At 42.1% G+C, this 21,349-nt stretch overlaps 1 protein-coding gene across 1 annotated transcript in view; it reads left to right on the top strand.

Moving 5' to 3' along the window:
- The first annotated feature begins 1,648 nt into the window (after nt 1–1,648).
- The window catches only part of cspg4ba (chondroitin sulfate proteoglycan 4ba), a 42,951-nt gene continuing 23,250 nt past the window's right edge, over nt 1,649–21,349 (top strand). The window contains exons 1-5 of the mRNA XM_049578901.1: nt 1,649–1,941; nt 7,420–7,583; nt 13,891–17,463; nt 18,570–19,043; nt 19,861–20,037. Of these exons, the coding sequence (XP_049434858.1) occupies nt 1,812–1,941; nt 7,420–7,583; nt 13,891–17,463; nt 18,570–19,043; nt 19,861–20,037 (4,518 nt within the window). The 5' untranslated portion in view covers nt 1,649–1,811. The remainder of the gene's footprint in view (nt 1,942–7,419; nt 7,584–13,890; nt 17,464–18,569; nt 19,044–19,860; nt 20,038–21,349) is intronic.

Below are 21,349 nucleotides of genomic sequence, written 5' to 3'. Positions count from 1 at the left end.
CAGTATACCAAAAATACCAGGATGTTTTACTACATCCGGTCAGATTTTGCAGTATGCCAATCAGCATGCTTTTCTGGCTATTCTTACCCACAATCCTCTGCCAGGCGGATGATATGTCACATCGACTGAGCTGCAAATAGATGACAGCTGCTTGACAGCTGATTGACAGGTGTCAGAAGTCCCAAAATAATCATAAATATCACAAACAACAATGGGACATAACTATGAAAATAACGACAGAGAACTGCAGATGCGAATTCACTGCCACAAATATAACATGTTAGAATCTACAGTCTGTGCAGTTATAACTTTAAGGTTAAACTACATACTTTGCAAAGTAACAACAGCAGAGCTCTCCGGGTTGATCTCCGTCTCTGGCGAACTCTGTGAGTAAACTAATGTGAACAGAATAAACCTTCAAATCAGATAAAATCAAAATCTCTGAGATTCAACAAAAATGAAAAGTTTATCTAAAACGGCATCTTGCTGAGATAACATCTAAACCAATCAGCTGTTAGATCAGGTGAGAGCCAGGCGTTTCCCATCATGCTCCTGGTCTTGCAGTCGGTGGAGAGCAGCTGCAGCGCCTGGCTCTAAAAACTGCAGGATGATCGCTGTCCAAGTTTGCATGACATCAGAGCAAGTCGGAATGAAGTCGGACACAAAACTAACTGGCATGGATTGTGCACTGATCGCCAGTGATCGAAGTGATCATCTCGAACGAGCCTCGCAGTATGTCCCAGTTGTGTGCACACTGCATGCAACAGTACGTGCTTTTTAAGGACAGCTGCAGTATGTACTAAAACTAAAAAGAAAAAGTATGCGATTTGAACACACCCATTGTTGGAGGACCTGGGCTGCGTTCAACCTCCGACAAAATGTGGCAAAACATTTATTTAAACAGAAACAGAACATTACATAGGAACACTGCCTTTTAATACAGCGGGTTTAATTCAGTTCAATCAAAAGAGGCTTTATTGGCGTGGGAAAAGTTACATTTCCATTGCCAAAGCATCTGTGAAATAAAAACCATTGTATGTGCAGTAGGTGAAGACACACCAGAATTTGGTTTATGTACACGTCACTGTGGATTGAAAACATCTCTGACACACACACACACACATACCAAACGAGAGGAAATGTACCTCAAAGCAAAACGGTGCACACTGTTTTAAGGTTGAACGTGCCCCTGTTCTCTCTACAGGCTCCCCCACCCCAGGGGCCCCATGCAACAACTGCCCGCACTGTTTTTATTTACACCCCTGCAGATAAGTCATTAAGGTAGGACTGGCTCAAATTAAAAGACAGAGATAACCAATTACCCCCCAATTCTATTATTTATCCTTTAATTAACCTGAGGGGCAAATGTGGAGCAACCTCCTTAGATGAAACTCTAAGGGTCCTTTTTATAATAGATTAAACAGTACCTTGATTTATTTTGTGGGTGCTTACATGTCATTTAATAACAGCTAATATAAATCAAGTTAATTAAAAACTTAAAACACCCATGTTGTGGTTTTATTTAATTGGTCTGCAGCATTTTCCCCTTTATTCCTTGCTTTTATTTTGAAAGGTGGGATTAACATGCCTTTTTTTCCATACAGGAGCACACACACACACACACACACACACACACACACACACACACACACGAGGCGGAGTTTCGCGAGGACCTACATCGGAGCCTCAGTTGAGTTCAGTCCAGGGTCTGCAGCACAGTCACACACACGCGTATACACACACAACTGTTGTGTTTGTCGGTACCGAGGCGCGAAGAAGTGTGAAACAGCTCTGTAAATATGTAACCGTACATGTCCGGTAACATTCGTGTTTCCCCCGGGAGAGGAAAGATGGACTCTGCTGTGAAAAACACCCAGAAGAAGAAGTTGTGGCTCGGCGGTCTGCTTTGGTGGTCGCTCCTGCTCGAGCTGGCGTCGGGAGGTAACAACTTTAACACTTTAATTCAATGGAAGCTAACGACACGTAAACTCATCAGATGGTGCGTTCAGTGCCAGTATGTTAATCCTGTAATTATATCAATATTGGTTAACTTTTCCGAGTTTCCTCCAGGTGTTTGGAGGAAATACTTTCACCCCGAAGGCAACTTGAGAAGGCTACTTTTCTTTTTATTTACTGGCTGTGTTTCCTTCACATGTAGGCTACAGTAGGCTACAGGACTATTCCTGTAACATCATGAGCGTGTCTCCAAAAGCAGACTGTAGTATCACTTTACAGAGGATTGTTAATGTTTCTGTGCGTGCTGTTGAGCTGCTGCAGTGATTCACAGCTCTTAAAATGTTAACAGAATGAATTATGAGGGAGGTCTGGCTGGTGTGTTTGGCTGCACAGCAACAACACAAAGTCATTTATGTTTTTAAGCAGCATGATTCTGCATGGTTTTCTCCAAATAATGAGGCTGTATCAGGGTTTGTGTCAGGTAAATGACTTTGCATGCAGGCCTTATTTTATCATCAAATGTGACTGATGCATGGGAGAGCAATCTGACCGTTACAATAGCACACCCAGATGCATTCCAAGAAATGGACAGTGCTCGCTGCATTGAGAGATCTGAGGGGGGGAAATGTGTTTCTCAGTGAGTCACAGCTTCAGATGTACATTATTTACATCCATGTGGGCATTCATTAGCCTCTCTGGTTGATTTGATCCCATGCATGTGTCATCTAAAGTCAGCCTTCATCCAGGCTCTGACCCTGGGGATAATCAGGAATCATTTCACCGTGACTCACTCTCACCATATCCTTCAATGAAAATAACTACAGTATAGACATTTGTTGTACTTCAGTGCGTTTCAGACTGCGCGTATCCCCCTCAGCATTATGAAACAAGCCTTTGCTACAACATCCATGTCCCCGGCTTTGGCAAGTGCATCAGCGACAGAGTGGCATGACAGTCAACAAAAACCGAAAGAGGCACTTCAGTCAAGTTGCATCTCTGATTTGCTGTATAAACTGAGCACACAGGCAGTGACAAGCTCTGGCCTCACCCCTCAAATTAACTGTAAGCGGGTGTTCGCTAAAAGGTCACTGGCTTTGTTGTTGAAAGAGCGGTTTGTGAAGTCACACGAAACAAAAAAAAAAAGAACAAAAAAAAAAATGTCCCTGATGCACAAAAAGTGCCCCTGCAGACATGCAGATTACAGAACAACCTCTGAACACCTCCTGTTTCTGCTTCTTAAGGCACAGTCAGGTGCACATGGGTATGTTAATGTGTGGGTATTGTTTTCTGGAGCTGTGCTCTTTCATTTACATACTCGCCCCCAAAAATGTCCATGTTGCAGCATGTGAGCGTGTCAGAAAAAAAGCTCAGATTCCCTTCCATCTTTTTACAGCTTTCTAAGAATCCAGCAAACTGCAGGGAAAGACCCTTTTGTTTAAACCAAACATGACGTTCAATCATATGACTTCAACGTCACGGTGAGAACGCCGAGATACAATTGCATGTCCATCCCTGTGAATTTAAGGGAAAAATGTCATTGCGTTCCTCTTGGCCAGTTTTTCGGAAATGCTTCCTCCCTGTTTTTGTGCACAGAGATGAATGAACATGACGTATAAATGAGAGGGGACAATAAATGCAGTCAGTCTGTCTCAGGGTCAGAGTAAGGATAAGTGATGCTGGCTGCTGTGTGCCTGGGGGCCAATCAATTCATTTATTTCCAGCTGTATTAACAGTCGCTAAAGGCACATTACACCTGACTGGTCAGTTAATCATGTTAATTTGAGTTAACAAACAACAGGAATAACTGCAGCAGTTTTTCCCTACAGATTAATATCTTTAAATATAAATACTTGGATGTGTATATCAGCAGGTGGAGGTTTGGGAAAAGTCTTTGGTCAGCATCAGCACCTGGAGGATAATTATTTAAATGTATTCAAAACTTTATCTAGCTTGCGTCTGCCCTTTACTCGACTATAAAGCCGGGGCCTTAGACATATTTCTGTGTGAGTTAGTGCAAAGCAGTTCTGCTTTGTGGGTGTGCACAAATAAGCACCGAAGCTGGCTACAGTGAGGAATATGAGATGGAGACAACCATGTGAAGCTCACTGGAAAACATGTTTAGCTTCTTGATATGGAAGAAACCCAGCTGGACAAATGAATGAATGTTTTACAGCGATGGGTTTTTATTCATAATAATGGATGACAGGGTTTTGGATTGAAGGACTGCAAAGATCAGTCAGTTGAAAGAAAATGAATAATTCTGGCAATCAGGTAATTATTTTAAGTCACTTCTCATGCAAAATATTTACTTCTCATGTGTGACAACCTGCTGGGTTTCTTTGTCTTCTGTGATAGTAAGGTGAATATCTTCAGGTTTTGGACTTTTGGTCAGAGAAAACAAGACATTTGAAGATTTCATGTGGGGATTTAGTTGATTGTTATTGTGAAAAATAAGGACTTTATCACTGTTTTATGGCACTTTAAAGACAAATAAAATAGCGAGTGTGTAGGATTTAGGGGGATATATTTGCAGAAATGGAATATAATATAATAAGCATGTTTTCTTTAGAGTATAATCACCTGAAAATAAGAATTGATGTGTTTTTATTACCTTAGAATGAGCTGTTTATATCTACATAGGGAGCAGATTGCCATGTTGCACCACCATGTTTCTGCAATACAGAACAGACAATCTAAACACTGGCTCTAGATAAGTGTATTCACATTTTCGTGTTGTATAGTTCGCAGCCACTCGAGTGTCAGAAAAACAGATATTTTTTAAAGTGATACAGGTTTATTCAGTGCTGTTACTGCTTTAAATGACCAGGTTTGTTTTGGAGAGGATTAGACCTTTGGATTTAGATTTGGCTCCTGGTAAAAAAAAAACAAAAAAAAACAAAACTTGTGAACATGTGGGTCAGAAATAAAGTTATCAGAGAAAAAGGTACCATAAGCAGGTGCTGGGACAACAGCCCATCTGCAATGTGCCAAACGGCAGGAGAAACACTGATTAGTAACATTAAACTGCTTTAACGAGTGTTTTATTTGTTTTAATCATCTGGTACTTTTTGTGTGGATTTTTTAAAAGAAGAAGAGACCTCTGCAGAACTCTTCAGCTCCTGGTAAAACCTCCTAAATGAAGAGAAATTAGTAAGTTCTAACCTGGAGAAGTTTTAGCTTGTTGCAATCTGCAGTCCTTACTGCCACATGCCACTAAATCCCCCTAGATCTTACACTCTGGACGTTTAATTGATAATGTAAGTAAATGTTAGTTGCACCTAGGTCTTGATGAAATGGAGAAAATCAAATATCACAATATTCTTGACTAAATACCTATATATCGATATTGCGAAGATATTGTGGGGTTGACATTGGTGCTCTTACAAAATATTTACACAATGATATTTTTAATAAATAATGCAGATATATTGATTACGTGAGTAAAGGCAAATAATAGAATTCTGGTTAGTTCAGAAAATGACATCACTGAAATGCAGCCTTTAAAACAAGAAAGAGACAACACTGGCGATACTATCTTATCCAAGGTGATATCTAGTCTCCTATCACAATGTCGGTATGATATTGACATATTGCCCAACCCTAAAAAAGGTCAACATTCATTTAAGACAAACTAGAATAGAAAAAAAGTATTCCAGACACATGAACCAAACCTAAAGTGTATACATTTAGGAAAACAAAACATTTGAATGTAAAATTACGCAGTAGGCCTGCACAGTTTATCTAAGAAGCAAAGATGTTTATGTGCCCACTTTAGATGTAGCATTTTAGCATTCAGTGTTAAAACTGGATGGTATTTCAGTCGAGAAGAAGAAAAATGATGTGATGCACAAAGACTGAGTTAGCTGTTCACGTATGAAACATTTAAGTTTGCCACTTACTAGTGGAAAGCCTGGGAGATAAGTGAAAACAATTTTAAGGCTTGTAGCATTTCTTTTCTTTCTTCTGCTGTTTGGTACACAACATTTCGTTTTTATTTTGTCTTCAAAATGTATTCTTTGAAAGTACGTACAATGTAATTGATATGTTTCTTTTGGTTGTTTCCAATAAGATTGTGTCGTGACTTAAGTAAAATGAAAAGATTTCATAGTGTGGATCCTCTGATGGTTCCCACCCCTGTTTTTGATGCACCTGTCTCTCAGCAGTCAGCTCCTGTTGATTGCCGACTGTATACTGATGTCAGTGACGGGCTTATTTACAGGCTTTACTGGTTTAATTGTTTTAATTTATACTGCGCAGTCCAAACAGATTGGATTTGCTCAAACAAACTACCCATTAGTGCATTAACCGTTTTACAAGTAACAACAATGCATTAACTCACATTAACTGTATCTAGCCTCCCCAGTGAGTCACTCTGGCCCATTAGTGGCGCTCCGTTCTCGCCCTGGGTCACAAACCACAAATAAATCAAACGTGGAACGGACATGTTTCTTCACAGTGGCTGAGATCTTTGTTCACCTCTGAACATGCGTGGGAGCCGAGGAGCTCATTAAAATCTGAACTGGTGGTGCCCGGGCATGAAGGCTTGGACGAGAAAGCTTCAGAGCGCGTTAGGCCAGATTACAGGGTGATGTGAGATGGCTGGGAGGTGAGGTAGAAGAAACAGCTGGCTCTGTCCGCCACGTTGTTTCTGGAACATGAGGCCACGGACAATGTGGGGACGTCAGAGCCTTTCATGTTCAGGTTGAAGGTTCCTGTCAGGGCAGGGCAGGCCCATACATGTCTGACTCCCTGCGAGCTCACCTCTACATCCTCTGCCTCAGTTTGTACACTGCTGTTGTGGCATTGAAGTCAAATACCTTTAAAATTCAGTTATGTAATTCCTACAGTTTTGGGGAGTCCATGAACGACTCTGTTAGAGCTACAAACAGGCAGAGAGAGAAACCTGCAACCCTGTCGCAATGCACAGGTTTTGTTTCATCCTAAAGGTGCTTATTAGTCTATATGTAAAGCTTTAGTGCTGTGTAATTTTACTCTTGTCGTACCTGAATGTAAATCATTAAGGTGCAAACACAGCAGGCCCACCAGGAAGTAAACTCAGCAGAGAATCTTGCAGGCATTCCTTTAAATCAGGTGAGGTGTAATTTGTGTGGTAGAAAGCTCTGTGTTTGCTTGTGTGTGTGTGTGTGTGTGCGCGCGCGTGTGCGTGTGCGCAGACTCTGCTCCACTTGTAAAGAACAACCAGGATGATAATTAGCCTGACTTTTATATCTAAATGTCACATGTTGGCTATATTAAGACCACACTGCTTGACTTGACTTGCTCTGTGTTTGCTGTGTTCGCTGCTACTGTACTTGCTGTTGCTTTCATACTCTGAGTGTTCAGCATTAATTTAACAGCCTGCAAAAGACAATCAACACCATATTTAAACACATACGTTCTCCCTCTCGTTCTCTGTTTGATATTTCTGATAATCTATCTCTCTCTGGTGTCTCTTTTCCGCAGCTTCCTTCTATGGCGATGGCTTTGTACAGCTCAAGGCAACAGAGTCGTCCGACCATAACACGCTCCGCATTCGCTTCCGAACCTCCAGCACCAACGGCCTGCTGTTTCTCGCCGCCGGCCAGACGGACTACTTCCTACTAGAGCTCCATGCTGGTCGCCTGCAGGTGGGTACATCCATGGCCCCAGCGCATGAGCATATGTGTTCAAGCATACATGAGCACACACGTGCACGCATATATATATGTAAAGATATACCATACACACATATCTTTGTGCTTGGCCACATGCACGCGTGATGCACGCTGACCACCGTAAGCTATGGCTCCATCGCAGCTGACAGTGTCAGTCGCTCAACACGGTAACACAAGCAGACAAGCCTGGGTGGTGTGAGCGGAGTGTTGACTCTATACCAGTCAGTTGTCACAGTGGGAACTAGGAGACAATGTAAACAGCAGATCTGTGGGTTTATTGTATCTGAGTAATCAAGTGATCTTTGATTGATTCTACTGTAGATGTCAGCCAGATGATTTGTGACTTGATCACTGAATACACGTGTGCCACATACTGCCTATCAGTACCGCTTGTAAGCACTGGCCCTCTGGTACTATAATCACTCTATAATATGATGTAATATCGGGCTGCAAGTAATGGGTTTTTTATATTGATTAATTGTTATTTTAAAATTATTGGTCCACGAAATGTCAAAAAATGTGACAAAAAGTTACGTCTTTATATGTCTTGTTTTCTTAAAGCAGCTGTGCGAAACTTTCCATTTTCGTTGAGTATAGCGTGGCTTTTGGTCGAAGCGGTATGACACCCACAGCCTGGTGTCGTAAAATTCCAACTGCAGCCTTCGCCTTCATTCGTAAAATCTTGACTGCAACGGGTAATTACTGCATGCATTTGTTTTGGAGCGCGAGAGGAAAATCATAAATGTTCTGGTGTAGCTCTGAATTTCTTATAAACTGAGGACAACTGCCTGCTGTATATTTGTGTTCATGGTCACAGTCACAGATAATTTTGTGGCGCTTGTTGTAACGTTACTAGACAAAATCGGTTCACATCAGCTAACGTTACATTTAGCTTGTTTATAACTTCCATGTCGTCACATATTGAAATGAAACCATGTCTAACAAGTTGCGGTATATTCTCTAAATAAACACAAAAATTAAATACCTGTCTATTAGGAAAAGAGCCAACACGGGATCAGTTTTAAAACCTTTCAAATCTCTCAGCTCTCTCCACTTGGTGAATGCCTGACTGAGGTTTACACGCGTTTGGGCTCGAGCTCTAGCCTTCTTCTGTTCTTCTGTTCTTGTTCTTTTAGATGGTGCTCCTTCGTTATCCGCCATGACATCGAAAGTACAACCAAGTCCTTATAGATAAATCTCATAAAACTGTTATGTGTTCAGGGGCGTCGGTGGCTTAGTGGTAGAGCAGGCGCTCCATGTACAAGGCTGTTGCCGCGGCGGCCCAGGTTCGAGTCCAGTCTGTGGCCCTTTGCTGATCAAAGTACAACCAAGTCCTTATAGATAAATCTCATAAAACTGTTATGTGTTCAGGGGCGTCGGTGGCTTAGTGGTAGAGCAGGTGCTCCATGTACAAGGCTGTTGCCGCGGCGGCCCAGGTTCGAGTCCAGTCTGTGGCCCTTTGCTGCATGTCATCCCCTCTCTCTCTCCCCCTTTCACACTTAACTGTCCTGTCCATTAAAGGTAAAAAAAATGCCCCCCAAAAATATCTTTAAAAAAAACTGTTATGTGTTCAGCAATGCCCGTTGTGTACCACATACTCGAAGAACACTCTCTGTAAACACGGCTCTTCTTCTTCTCTCAATTTATTGGCGGATCGCAAACAACTTCCAGGTGCATACCACCACCTACTGATACGAACTAGGGACAGTTTTATGAATGGTAAAAAGTTCTGTACAGCTGCTTTAAGTCTGAGTCACCACCCCACTTCTGCTATCCACAAGAAACAATTATCAAATCCCCTTCGTTGCAGGAAACAACAAAAACCTCTAAGCCAGTGGTTGCCCGCTTGTTTTTATATCTGTGTACAATAGCTTCTACAACTTGTGTTATCACTCTTATCATGACATAAGACAATAAAAATAAGAAAAAATAAGGCAGGTAGCTGACAGTTTTTTCTCTTCTCTTTCGGTAGTAGGTCGTCTTCGCTGGTGCTTTGTTGTAATTTGCTCCATACAAGTGATCCATTGTCCCACTCACAGCTTTCTCCTTTTAAATGTTATCATCTCTCACACTGGCTGCCAATCAGGACTTTTAATGTGTCACACACTTCTAATCCTCACATTCGAACAGTCACAAATAGGTTCCCTGTGAAGGTTTTTTTAAATTAAATTAAATTACATTTTTTATCTAGACTTTGCCTCTTTATCAGGAAATGGGTGTGCACGACATACTGATACAGTCAATTAAAAATTCATTTATAACTTTTTGTACAGGCCCAGTTGAATATTGTTGTAATAATGTGTGGTTATCACAAAATCCCATGGCATGCCGGGACTGACATCAATTGAGAACCACTGCTCTAAGCTAACAACTTACAAGCTGAAAATGGCAAGTTGACGAAGATTTGGATCGTGAAACAAGGCATGTCAGCTTTGTTCTTTTGGTGAATTATGGTAAAGATTTACAACAAATAAAACAACTTGTAAATGCACCTCAGAAAACCCCAGACTGGGGCCTGATGTTGATCCATTTTTCTGACGCAGCCAGTTGAAGTTGACTTGCCACATCTTTCTACCCTGGCAGCAGCATACACCAGTGATACTGACTTCACCAGTGTACCGATCTGTTCCACTTCAGACAAGCTTCTGTGATATTGTCATAATGATAATACATTGGATTGATATAGCGCTTTTCTGGATACTTTTACAGAGAACAAAAACAACAAAACAAAAACAAAAAGATGCAATCATCCACAAAAAGGGAAACAGTGCAGAGAGGAAGAAGAAGAACACAGTTTTTTAGAGATTGTAGGCAGTTTTAAAGAGGTCGAGAGTGAGGGGGAGTCTCTGATGTATTTATGGATTGAGTTGCAGAGGGTGGGAGCACTAATGGAGAAGGCCCCGTGCCCCCAGGTGCGGTGGTTAGTTCTGGTGGGGGGTGAGCAGGAGGTTGATATCAGTAGACCTGAGAGTGTGGAAGGGAGTTTGCCTGTGGAGGAGCTCAGACAGATAGGGGGGAGCCAGTAATGATGAGAAGTTTAAAGTGTATACGCTGGGGGACAGTGAGTCAGTGGAGGTTACGAAGGATGGGGGTGATGTGGTCACAGGTGCGGGAGTGTGTTAGAAGACGAGCAGCTGAGTTCTGGATAAACTGTAGTTTCTTAAGTGTTTTGGATGGAGATCTGTAGAGGAGACTGTTGCAGTAGTCTAGTCTGGAAGTAATGAATGCGTGAATAAGAGTCTCTGCAGTTGAAAAGGAGAGGGATGACGAAGGTGTTTCTGAGATGAAAGAAGGCAGTTTTGGTGATGTGTTTGATGTGTTGGTCAAAGGAGAGGGTTTGATCAAAAATGGCACCAAGGTTACGGACATGGTGGGAGATGAGCGCAGTTGAGCCACCGACAGAGAGGTAGAAGTCATGGGTGGCTTTGGGACTGATGTTGATGACTTCAGATTTGTCACAGTTAAGATTTAGGAAGTTGGTTTCAAGCCAGGATTTTATGTCAGTGATGCAGTTGGTGAGGGTAAAGTGATGGCTTTGGTGAAGATGTGGAGTGGATTATTTGACCAAGGGGGAGAACCTACAGGATGAAGAGGAGGGGGCCGAGAACTGAACCTTGTGGAACACCTTGGGAGAGGGTAGCAGTGGGGGATTTGCATGAACCAGGTACAACTAGCAAATTGTCTGTGGTTTTAATGGGACCAGTGAGCTCCTCCAGAGCTAATTAAAGTCAGGCTTCACCACGAGGGCACGGATTATCAAATTGTTTGTCTTTTTTATCGGTAAAAGTTCAATTACAGTCCCCATCCGGAGTGTTTTCTTATGTGGGGAATTAGCCATTTTAATGACAGTGCTCGCCTCCACAGGTGCAAATGATTCACAAAAACAAGTTACCCCGACACTGTTTTGCAGGTTCACTGTCACTGCATCCAATACAATAAATTAAATTTGATTAAAATGAAATTATATTCAACTTAAACTGTGTGACAGCAGTGAAAAAGACTAATATTTCCACAGTATTCATTTGGCTCTAAATATATATAACATGCAATACATATCTCTGAAAATTTCCCTCTGATTCAGTGACAAAATATATTTACCTTGGGCAGAGTGAAAAGATTTAAGATGGGTTTGTGTTCCATGTGGAGAGCACTATTTTTAGAAGCCTTGCTGGGAGGATTTAGGGGTAAAATACATTTGCCCCTTCAAGACTGCTTCTAAAGCATCCAGTAAGCAGCTCTGCCAGGCTGCATCAGCATGCAGAATGGACAGACGTACAAGGAGGCCTTGTTATTATGCAGACACATTCATAGGACACACAAGAAGTCCTGAGATACGCATTATAGGTTTTGTGCATCAAACTCGAGAAATCCTTGTGGCTAAGCTTCTATTCGTGTCAGACTTGTGCTACCGGGAATGAATCACACTGACGACTGTGTTGCACTGTCGTACTTCAGTGAGCACGAGGAGTGAACCGCTCGCCCATGTTCCTTAAACTGGCACAGGTCACCAAATTTTTTTTTTTTTTGTTCACTCGCACAAGTTATCCTCAGGCTCAGGGTCTCATTCCATGTGAGTCAGACATGAGCGTCGCTCCCTGGAAACCCTTGCATGAATAGCAGGGACTCAGCAGCAAGCCTTGACAAGCACGTCATCTAAATGCAGCATTAGTTTGAGATGGTGACATGATGCTCTGCGGACATAGCTGAAGGCAAAGAGATAATAGTTCTCTTCCTGCTTTAAATCACAGACAAAGCTCACTGTTATAACACCAGCTGACATCATGGAATATAAGCAGTCTGAATCCTGTGTTTCCCTTTCCAGGTGTCACAGTGTCTACACTTATTCATTTAATTCTTATTAGTCATAACGTCACAGGTTAGAGAAATAATTATTTCATCTGAGACAATGAAAGTATTTTAAGAATCTGCTTATAATTTTTGCACTTGTCAAGATATAGAAATATTATTTTTTTCACTTGAACCTTGCAACCTGTACATGCATGTTTAAACAAGGGACTACAGCTATGAGAGAAGCATCCAGTGCTCTGCTTTGAGCTTATTGCTAATGCCAACATGCCAGCATGTTTGCAGGGACAATGCTGACATGCAGATGTTTAGTGGGTATAATATTCAGAGTGTTCGTCATCTTAGAATTGCGTGACCTGATAATGGTGCTAGATGAAAAGTTAAAGGATTACCAAAGTAATTACAATTTTATCCTGAGGGAACAGACAAGTCTACCAAGTTTAATGGCAATTCATCCAATAGTTGTGAAGACATTTTACTCAGTCTACAAACGTGAACCTCACAATGGCTCTGGTGGAAAAATCAAGGGGTCAAAAAAGTCTTCAAGATTTACCCTGTGAGCATCGCTGATATCTGAACTGAATTTCAAAACATGCCCGTTCCGAACAGGCTGATTCCTGTGGTTTTGCTGCTTAAACAAACAACTTCATACTCGACACTGCACTTCCTGAGGTCCTGAGCAATACACCTAAGCCCCAGACAGCTACAGTATAGGTTTATAGCTATTTTTAGATATAAAAAATATTGAATTATGTTGCTATTCTAATTCACTGTACCCCGAAATAACGTACAGAAGGCCCCTAAAGCACTTAAAAATATGCAATTCAACAGTTACTATGCATTTACCTGACAGAAACATGTCACTGGTAACGTTACAAATTTAAAAACCAGTGAAATACACTAAAGCAGTGGTTCCCAACTGGTCCAGCCACAGGGTCCAGATTCCTTGTTATTTATTAGTTCAAGGTCCACTCAGTTAAATATATTCAGTGTCATGTTTGTGTTTGGCCATGTCTTCGGGCTAGTTTGCTGTCTCTGCCAAGTAGCTGTCCGTTAGTCACTCACTCTAGAGGAGGAAATTACACTTCAATAAAAGATCTGTGCTGGAAATTCACTGTACTTCAAAATAAAGTGTGCTTGTGGTACATTCGGAATAGTCCTGCATCCCTTTTTTGGACCGTGACCCACCAGTTGGGAGCCACTACACTAAAGTCATGGAATTAGTTCTTGGGGTATTTCAGTGTGAACCAAAGTGGTAACGAGCTGACCGACACTGCTTTTCCTAAGTACATATCGCTACCATGGCTTATTATAACAGCAGTCATACTGAATGTGGGACATCACAATAAAAGATTTATTCTAAACTGATAAACCTGAATTCAGATTGAATCACTGCTTAGATCAGTACTTGCATCTGCTCTTTATACTTAAAATAGCATGTGTTATAATCCAGTTGTTTTGTTTCTTCTCTTAGCTGAAACTGGACCTTGGATCGGGGGAGCTTGTGCTAGAGTCAGAGAGAGGCACCCAGCTCAATGACCTGGCCTGGCACTCGGTGGAGGTCCGCCATGTGCAGCACAACATCACTCTGACTGTAGACAAGAACTCTCACACCAGTATAAAGATGCCAGACACCCATCACAAGCTCCACATTTTGGATGGGCTCTATGTTGGAGGCTCAGGAGGCCTGGACAGACTTTACCTCCCCAGAGACTTGATCGGCTTCCGAGGCTGCATGGAAGAGGTGGTCTTCAATGAACATGACATGTTGTCATCTCTGAGGCCATATACTGGATTCAAGAATGTCCATGAGGTCTCTTTAGGCTGCAGTCCCCAATTCTTTGCCACAGAGGAGGACCCCATTAGCTTCTTTAGCTCCAGGGCTTACGTTTCACTTCCAACCTGGAACACCCAGCAGGAAGCGATATTCGAGTGTGTTGTCCACACTTCAGCCAAAGAGGGAATTATCCTGTACAGTTCAGCTAGAGAGGGGGACTATGTGGCTGTGGAGATACAGGAAGGTTTGCCAGTGGCCATTGTTGGAAAAGGTGGAATGAAATCTGAGCTTCGTGCCCTAACATTCATCAATGACAGGAAATGGCATTCACTCAAGTTGCAATTCAGTTCCAAAAGTCTTGAGCTAACTGTTGATGGAGAGATGGTGAAAAGCAGTATTAGCACTCGGTCAAAGGGGCTTCAGCCAAAAGGTTATCTTTTTGTGGGAGGTATCGATGACGGCACCAGATCAGAAGTCAGAAAGGTGGGGCTTGTCTCTGTGTCAGGAAAGCGTGTCAGAGGGGGTTCCTTTAAAGGATGTTTAAAGAACACTGAAGTAAATGGAGTGAAGATGGGTCTCTCCAATGCTGTAGTCACCAAGGATATCTCAGTTGGTTGTGAGCCAGAGAAAGAACCAGAACCATCAACCACTGCGAGTCCAACAAGTGCTCCAGCACCCCTTTTTCACTTGGTGACACCAACACCGTCACTTTACATGTCCACACTTGCAAGGGGCTTGGACAGAAAGTATGGCTTGAAATTTGTGCAGCTAAGAAACCTTGTGGTCCAGGAAGGTGGCCGAGCATCTCTCGAGGCCAAACACATCAAGGTACTCTTGGACTTCAAGAAGCTTGGCATTCGACAGTCTCAGATCGTGTTTCGAATTCAGGAGCAACCAATTCGTGGTCAGATAAGACTTGACGTGGATCAGGACCAAGAGGAGAACACCTTCAGCATGTTGGACCTTTGGCACGGACGAGTGATGTATATCCATGGAGGCTCCGAGGAACCAGATGACTTCTTCATGTTTTCAATTTATTCTAGCAGTAGAAAACAAGTTCCTGATTATCTTAAGGACAACAAATTGTACCGCTACAATATTACTGTGACACCCACCAACGATGCACCTGAATTGAGTCTCCCTGAAGGAAACCTCTTTGTCCTTTTGGAGAACTCAAAGAAACGCCTAACCACTGATATTCTGAAGGCCACAGACATTGACAGCAACTACACTGACCTTGTCTTCTCTGTGCTTGGGAACTTAAATGCTGATGCAGGATATTTGGAAGTTGAGAAGAACCCTGGCAAGGCAGTCACCTCATTCTCATATTCAGACTTGGAAGAACTGAGGGTGTATTATGTTCACACAGGGGTTCGAAACTCAAGGATAGTTCTTAGAGTTAGCGACGGGGAAAAGGTCAGCAACACTGTGGTTCTAAGGGTCATGGCTGTAGCGCTGGAGTATAAGATTGCCAACAACACAGGGCTTGAGATTATTCAGGGAGAGACAGCTATACTTGGTTCGAAGCAGCTGGCTGTGCAAACCAATGCTGTAAAACAAGTTGTAGACATCCGGTATGATATCATTGAACCCCCTCAGTATGGCGAACTCCAGAGACTTCACTCAAGTGGTGAATGGAGGCCTACTGACTCATTTTCCCAAAGGCTTCTAGAAAAAGAGCGCCTGAGATATGTAAGCACTTTTCAAGACATCCAAACGTCCAACGCAACCGATTACTTTAAAAGCAAAGTTACTGTGGCTGCAAGGGCAACCACTGAAATACTTTTCCCTGTCACTGTGAAGTGGGTGAAGTACCGCCTGGTGAGGAATGTCATGATAGACATGGATAAAGTTAGAAAAGTGACACTGGACTCTGAGTCTCTTTTTGCCACAGCTGAAGGTGTGGCCCTCGCAGAGGATGACCTCTATTTTCGGGTACTCACTACACCAAAAAAAGGGAAACTGCTTCTCGACGCCACAGTCTTGATGAAGAACTCAACCTTTAGCCAAAGAGACGTAACAGATCTAAAAGTACATTACGAGCTCGTTGACAGGCCTCACGAAGATACAAGTGACAGGTTCAAATTCCAGCTCGTTTCCAAACACGCTCAGTCACAATACTACGACTTCCGCTTTTCTATCAGAGCTGACGTCAACAGCGTGTTTATGAGAAATGATGGACTCTCACTTCAGGAAGGAGAAAGTAAACTTATCACAAAGGATGAGCTGTTTGCAGAGACTTTGAGTACAAAGGATATGTACTACACAGTGATAAGCAGCCCCAAACATGGGAAGCTAGCCCGTATTAGCCAGTCAAATTCCAATGCTAGCTACGACAACATCTTAACCTTTAGTAACCAGGATATATTAGAGGAACGGATAATGTACATCCATGATGACAGTGAAACAACTCAAGATGAGTTCACTTTTATAGCCTCCATTAGCCAAGGGTTCAAATCTTCCATCGCAGATGATGAAATTGGCTCCAAAGAAGGAGTGTTCAACATTTCTCTTCAGCTATTAAATGACCAAAAGCCGGTGCGTGTTATTGATAAAGTTTTTAATGTAGTAAGGGATGGACAGAAGTTGCTCACTATAGAGGATTTGCGTTACCATGATGCAGACTCTGACTTTGATGACGGCCAGTTGATTTACACTCGACGTGGAATCCCGATGGGAGACCTAGTGCTGGTTAATGACACTACTCATCGTCTGTTCCAGTTTCGACAAAAGGATTTGGAAGATAAGCGAGTGTTGTTCATTCACAAAGGTGTGAGCTATGGCAGGTTTGTGCTTTTCGTCTCAGATGGAAAACATTTCGTATCAAGCCTTCTAGACATCAGCGCACACGACCCTTTCTTGAAGGTTGGCAACAACACTGGCCTGCTGGTTCAGAAGGGCCAGTCAGTAACCTTTTCCACCAGTAATTTTAGTGTCACATCAAATTTGGACATCAGAGATGACCAGGAGGTTATCTTCAAGTTGGACGAGGCTCCCAAGTATGGAGGACTCTATCGCAGTGACACAAAGGTGGAGTCATTCTCACAGTCTGACCTAAAGGATGGGCTGATCTCCTATCAGCACAATGACAGCAAACATCTTGCAGACTATTTCAACTTAACAGTGAAAGCTAAAGGTCTTCAACTAGCAGCGAGGATCAGTGTGAAAGTTTACCTGGAGAGTCATCAGAGGCCTCCCATCGTGCTGCATCACAACGTCTTACTGGTGGAAGAGGGAAAACCAGTGAAGATCAGCGAAACTAAACTGGAGGTGAGTGTTTGAGAAGAGAGAGTCTTTTTTTATCCAGTGGTCGTGCAAATTTATTCAACTTCAAATAATATGATGGCAATGTTAAAGGCCAGTGCTAACCATTTCTCAGTTATATTGCAATTTATGTTTGCGCCACAATTTGATTGCAACAAAAATCTAGTTAGTTTTTGTTTTAGTGGATTTTTTTTTCATGTTAAATTTTCTTGTTCTCTAATGTTCGACCGTTGCTCACTAAACCTCTCCTTTACAGTTGATATAATGATAAGAATTATAATATTAATTATATGTGTACTTGTGGAATTGGAGAATGTTTCCGTTTGAAACATTTTATGTTAAGAGTTCAGTTCACCCCAAAATCAAAAATACAGATTTTCCCCTTTACCTGTAGTGCATCAAATCATGGGTGAGAGGCCCATGCCCATGATAGGGCAAGAATTAAACAATAATGGTGTCCCCCTTGGCTGAGCTGTAACATTTGCTAGCTCGGTGGTGCTATGTGAGCTAGCAGTAGATGCATGCTTCCTTCTGCATGGTGATACAGTTGATTGGTGTAGTTCTGTAGAAAGAAAATAGTTCCTACATGAAACTGCTCGCAACAAGGTCTGTGGATTATCTTGAGTAACCAGGGTCATGATTTCTGGAAAGAGACATTCCTGTTGAATTTTTCAGTGTCATCTATTCTGATTATATTTGAGAGGAGGCTGACAACTCTATGGCTGATATCTCCAACAATCAGCAACTCACACCAAAACAATCTAGATTGATTAAAAGCACTACAGGTAAAAGGAAAAATATGTATTTTAGATTTTGGGCTGAACTGTCCTGAAAATATTTAATTTAACAACCTGCGTCTTGTGGCATAGCTATGATGTTTGAAGGAATCAGCATTTAGCTGATGATCTAACCTATAATAAAAGGACAATATCTCAATAATGTTCCAGTAAAAGAGCAGTTTTTACTGCTCTGAAAGGGCAGAAACTGAATGCTGACCAGTCTTTGTTTTACAATGATGCCATGTTACATTGAGAGCAAAATGAAATCTGAACTTATGTGACGCATGGAACATTTCAAATTTAACCAGTGAATATGTTTTCCGATCGCTGCAGGTCACTCACGAGGACAATCTGCCATCCGAGATTGTATTCACAGTCAAAGCAGCCCCGTCTCATGGCTTTCTCCGGCGCTTTGTCGAAGCGGAGGAGCGCTACATCGGAACCAAACAGTCCCCTGTCAAGACGTTTACCCAAGAGGACATTAACAGTGGGAACATCCAGTACATGCAGGTGGAGGCCAACAAAGTGAACGACACCTTCGTCCTCGATGCCACCAACGGCGTGACTGACGTCAACGGCATTAGGATGTCTGTTGACATCATCCCACGCCTCATCCCTGTACAGGTCTCCAATTTCACACTGAACGAAGGCGCCTCCAAGGCATTGACCCAGGATGTGCTCAAAGTCACCAACAGACACTTTTCTGGAATCAACTTCCTGTATAGTTTGACTGAGCCCCCGCAGCATGGTCACTTTGAGCACTCTCGACATCCCGGTGTGGCCATAACCTCTTTCACCAGGAGGCAGGTGAGATGTTCTGACAGACGCTCTCATAGCTGCCACAGAATAATAGCAGTAGCCCTGCAGTTGTATTGATGAATAAATAACTTGATTTAAGGTGGTGGTGATATTTTTCATGCTCATAACTAACAATGAAGACACACAGGTTATGTCTGTTGATGATGATAATGATTTTGTCATGATCGTTGATATTTTACAGGCATTGAATGATGTAGAGGTTTTGAATTTGACCTAAAAACTAGTCCTTGTGGACAATAAAGCATGTCTGATCTTAAGAATACATGTCAGGATTGCATAATATAATAATAAATTAAATTATTCATCCATCAATCAAAAAGTCTAATCCACGTCCCGACAGGTGAAATGCTCTGTACTAATCACATTATGCAGTAGGTAACACTGAAGCAACAGGGCTCATGACCTCAGAATTTTTCTGTCATGTCCACTGCCATTTTACGCAACGAGTTTTTTTAAAATTTGACCCCGATGACCAGGCGTTTTTACAATTTTGTAACCTAAAATTCACCCTTCATTAAATCACAGCATTAAAGCAAGAAAAAAATAGCACTACCCTGAGTTGACCCCCTTTTCATCTCACCCTACCCCAGCTGTAATCTCTGGGTCTTGCCATTTTTTCTGTCATGTTGCTTCTCATTAATTTCTGAAATTGTACAACGCAATGATGCATTTAATCTGCGTCCCTGTATGCATGCAGTGTCATGGAATAAGAGATGATTCACAAATCATTATATTGTCCTGTACCTGTTCTGAATACATCTTTGCATTTTTAATTTCTGTACTAATTTCCATTATCTGTAATTAGGTGGAACACGAATTCATTTACTACGTCCACGACAGCAGCGAAACCTTCGCTGACAGCTTCACTGTGGTGGCCAATGACACGGGCCTGAGGAAGCAGAGCGCACCCCAGACGGTGTACATCCAGGTTTCAGCTGTCAACGATGAGCCTCCTGTTATTACAGCCAACAGGGTCCTCAGGGTGAGTCGGCATTGCTGCTCTATATTTAAACTCTGGACTTTTTTTCACTAGCAGTTCTGGCATGATAACTTACTGTCAGACAATTTTCATGTGGGCAGTGCTGCAAGTTGCCTCGGCTGGCTGGCTAGCTGGCTGGCTGGATGAGGGAAACTATGTTTGCTATGTGGAGGAGGGTCCAGAGGGGCTGGCAACACACACTGACATACATTTGGAGGTGTCTGGGATTTGTAGGAAGGCCTGTTTATGGTGCTGAGGTGTTGAGCTTTCAAACAAACTCTCCTAGTGTTAAAATAAAGTGCTTCTTCTTGGTGGGTCAGTCGCCAGCAATGCTGCTTGAGTGAGTCGAAGAGGGAGATGCTATTTTGCATAGTTTGGGTTGACTGGAAAATTATTTCAAAGGCTGCTTATGAATACAAAAGAGTTTAAATCAAATGGAAAATAACCCAGAGGCATGAGACGGACAGAAGGTCTTGCTGCTGAAAATATGTCACTTGAATTTAGTCCATTTCGCAGGCATCCTAGTGTTGAGTGGCGTGATGGCATCATGGCCTGGAAATAGCAAACAGTGTGACCACATGTCCTCAGCTCAGTCCAGTTTCACATCTCGCTTCACTATCTGCTCATCCAAAGAAACCCTGCTAGTTGCTGAGCCCTGCTATCTGTGAAAAACACCTTTTCTCACAACATTTAAAAATGTTATTCTTAAATTAGACTAAAGTTGTTGTATGTGGCCGTGGTCTGAGCACTGCTGACTTGTACTCTGTCAGCTTTAGTGGCTACACTTGGGAGAAGTCCAGCTGGAAAGAGAGGCTGAAGTATAGGTTTCTATTGTCTGTGCAGCTTTGCCCCAAATGCCTCAAATTCCTCGGTGATCCTGCGGACTCAGAGTGGAACGACTTCTAAAATGTACTGCACTGAAGAACAGTGGTGAGCCCGTTGAGTTAAAGTTAATCAGAAACTCTGAGAATATTTTTGAAAGGGAGCTGTTTATGATTTTTTGGCAGCCGTCACTCAGATAAACAAGTTGTAGCAACATTGCACAGATGCTATAGATGCTATAGAAGCAATAATCACTAAACTACTGAAATACATTAAATAAATAAATAAATAAATATTGCTTCTATAGCATCTATTGCACAGATGCTATAGATGTTATAGAAGCAATATTTATTTATTTATTTATTTAATGTATTTCAGTAGTTTAGTGATTATTGGAGCCTTGATATTTTTAACATTTACTTTTACCATGTCTGTCTGTTGTCTGTTTTGATTTGTAATATGTGTGGATGCCTCGTCTGTCGGCTGCAAAACA

Source organism: Epinephelus fuscoguttatus, linkage group LG6, assembly GCF_011397635.1.
Source record: "Epinephelus fuscoguttatus linkage group LG6, E.fuscoguttatus.final_Chr_v1".
Lineage (NCBI taxonomy): Eukaryota > Metazoa > Chordata > Actinopteri > Perciformes > Serranidae > Epinephelus > Epinephelus fuscoguttatus.
This window is presented reverse-complemented; position numbering and strand designations above follow the sequence as displayed.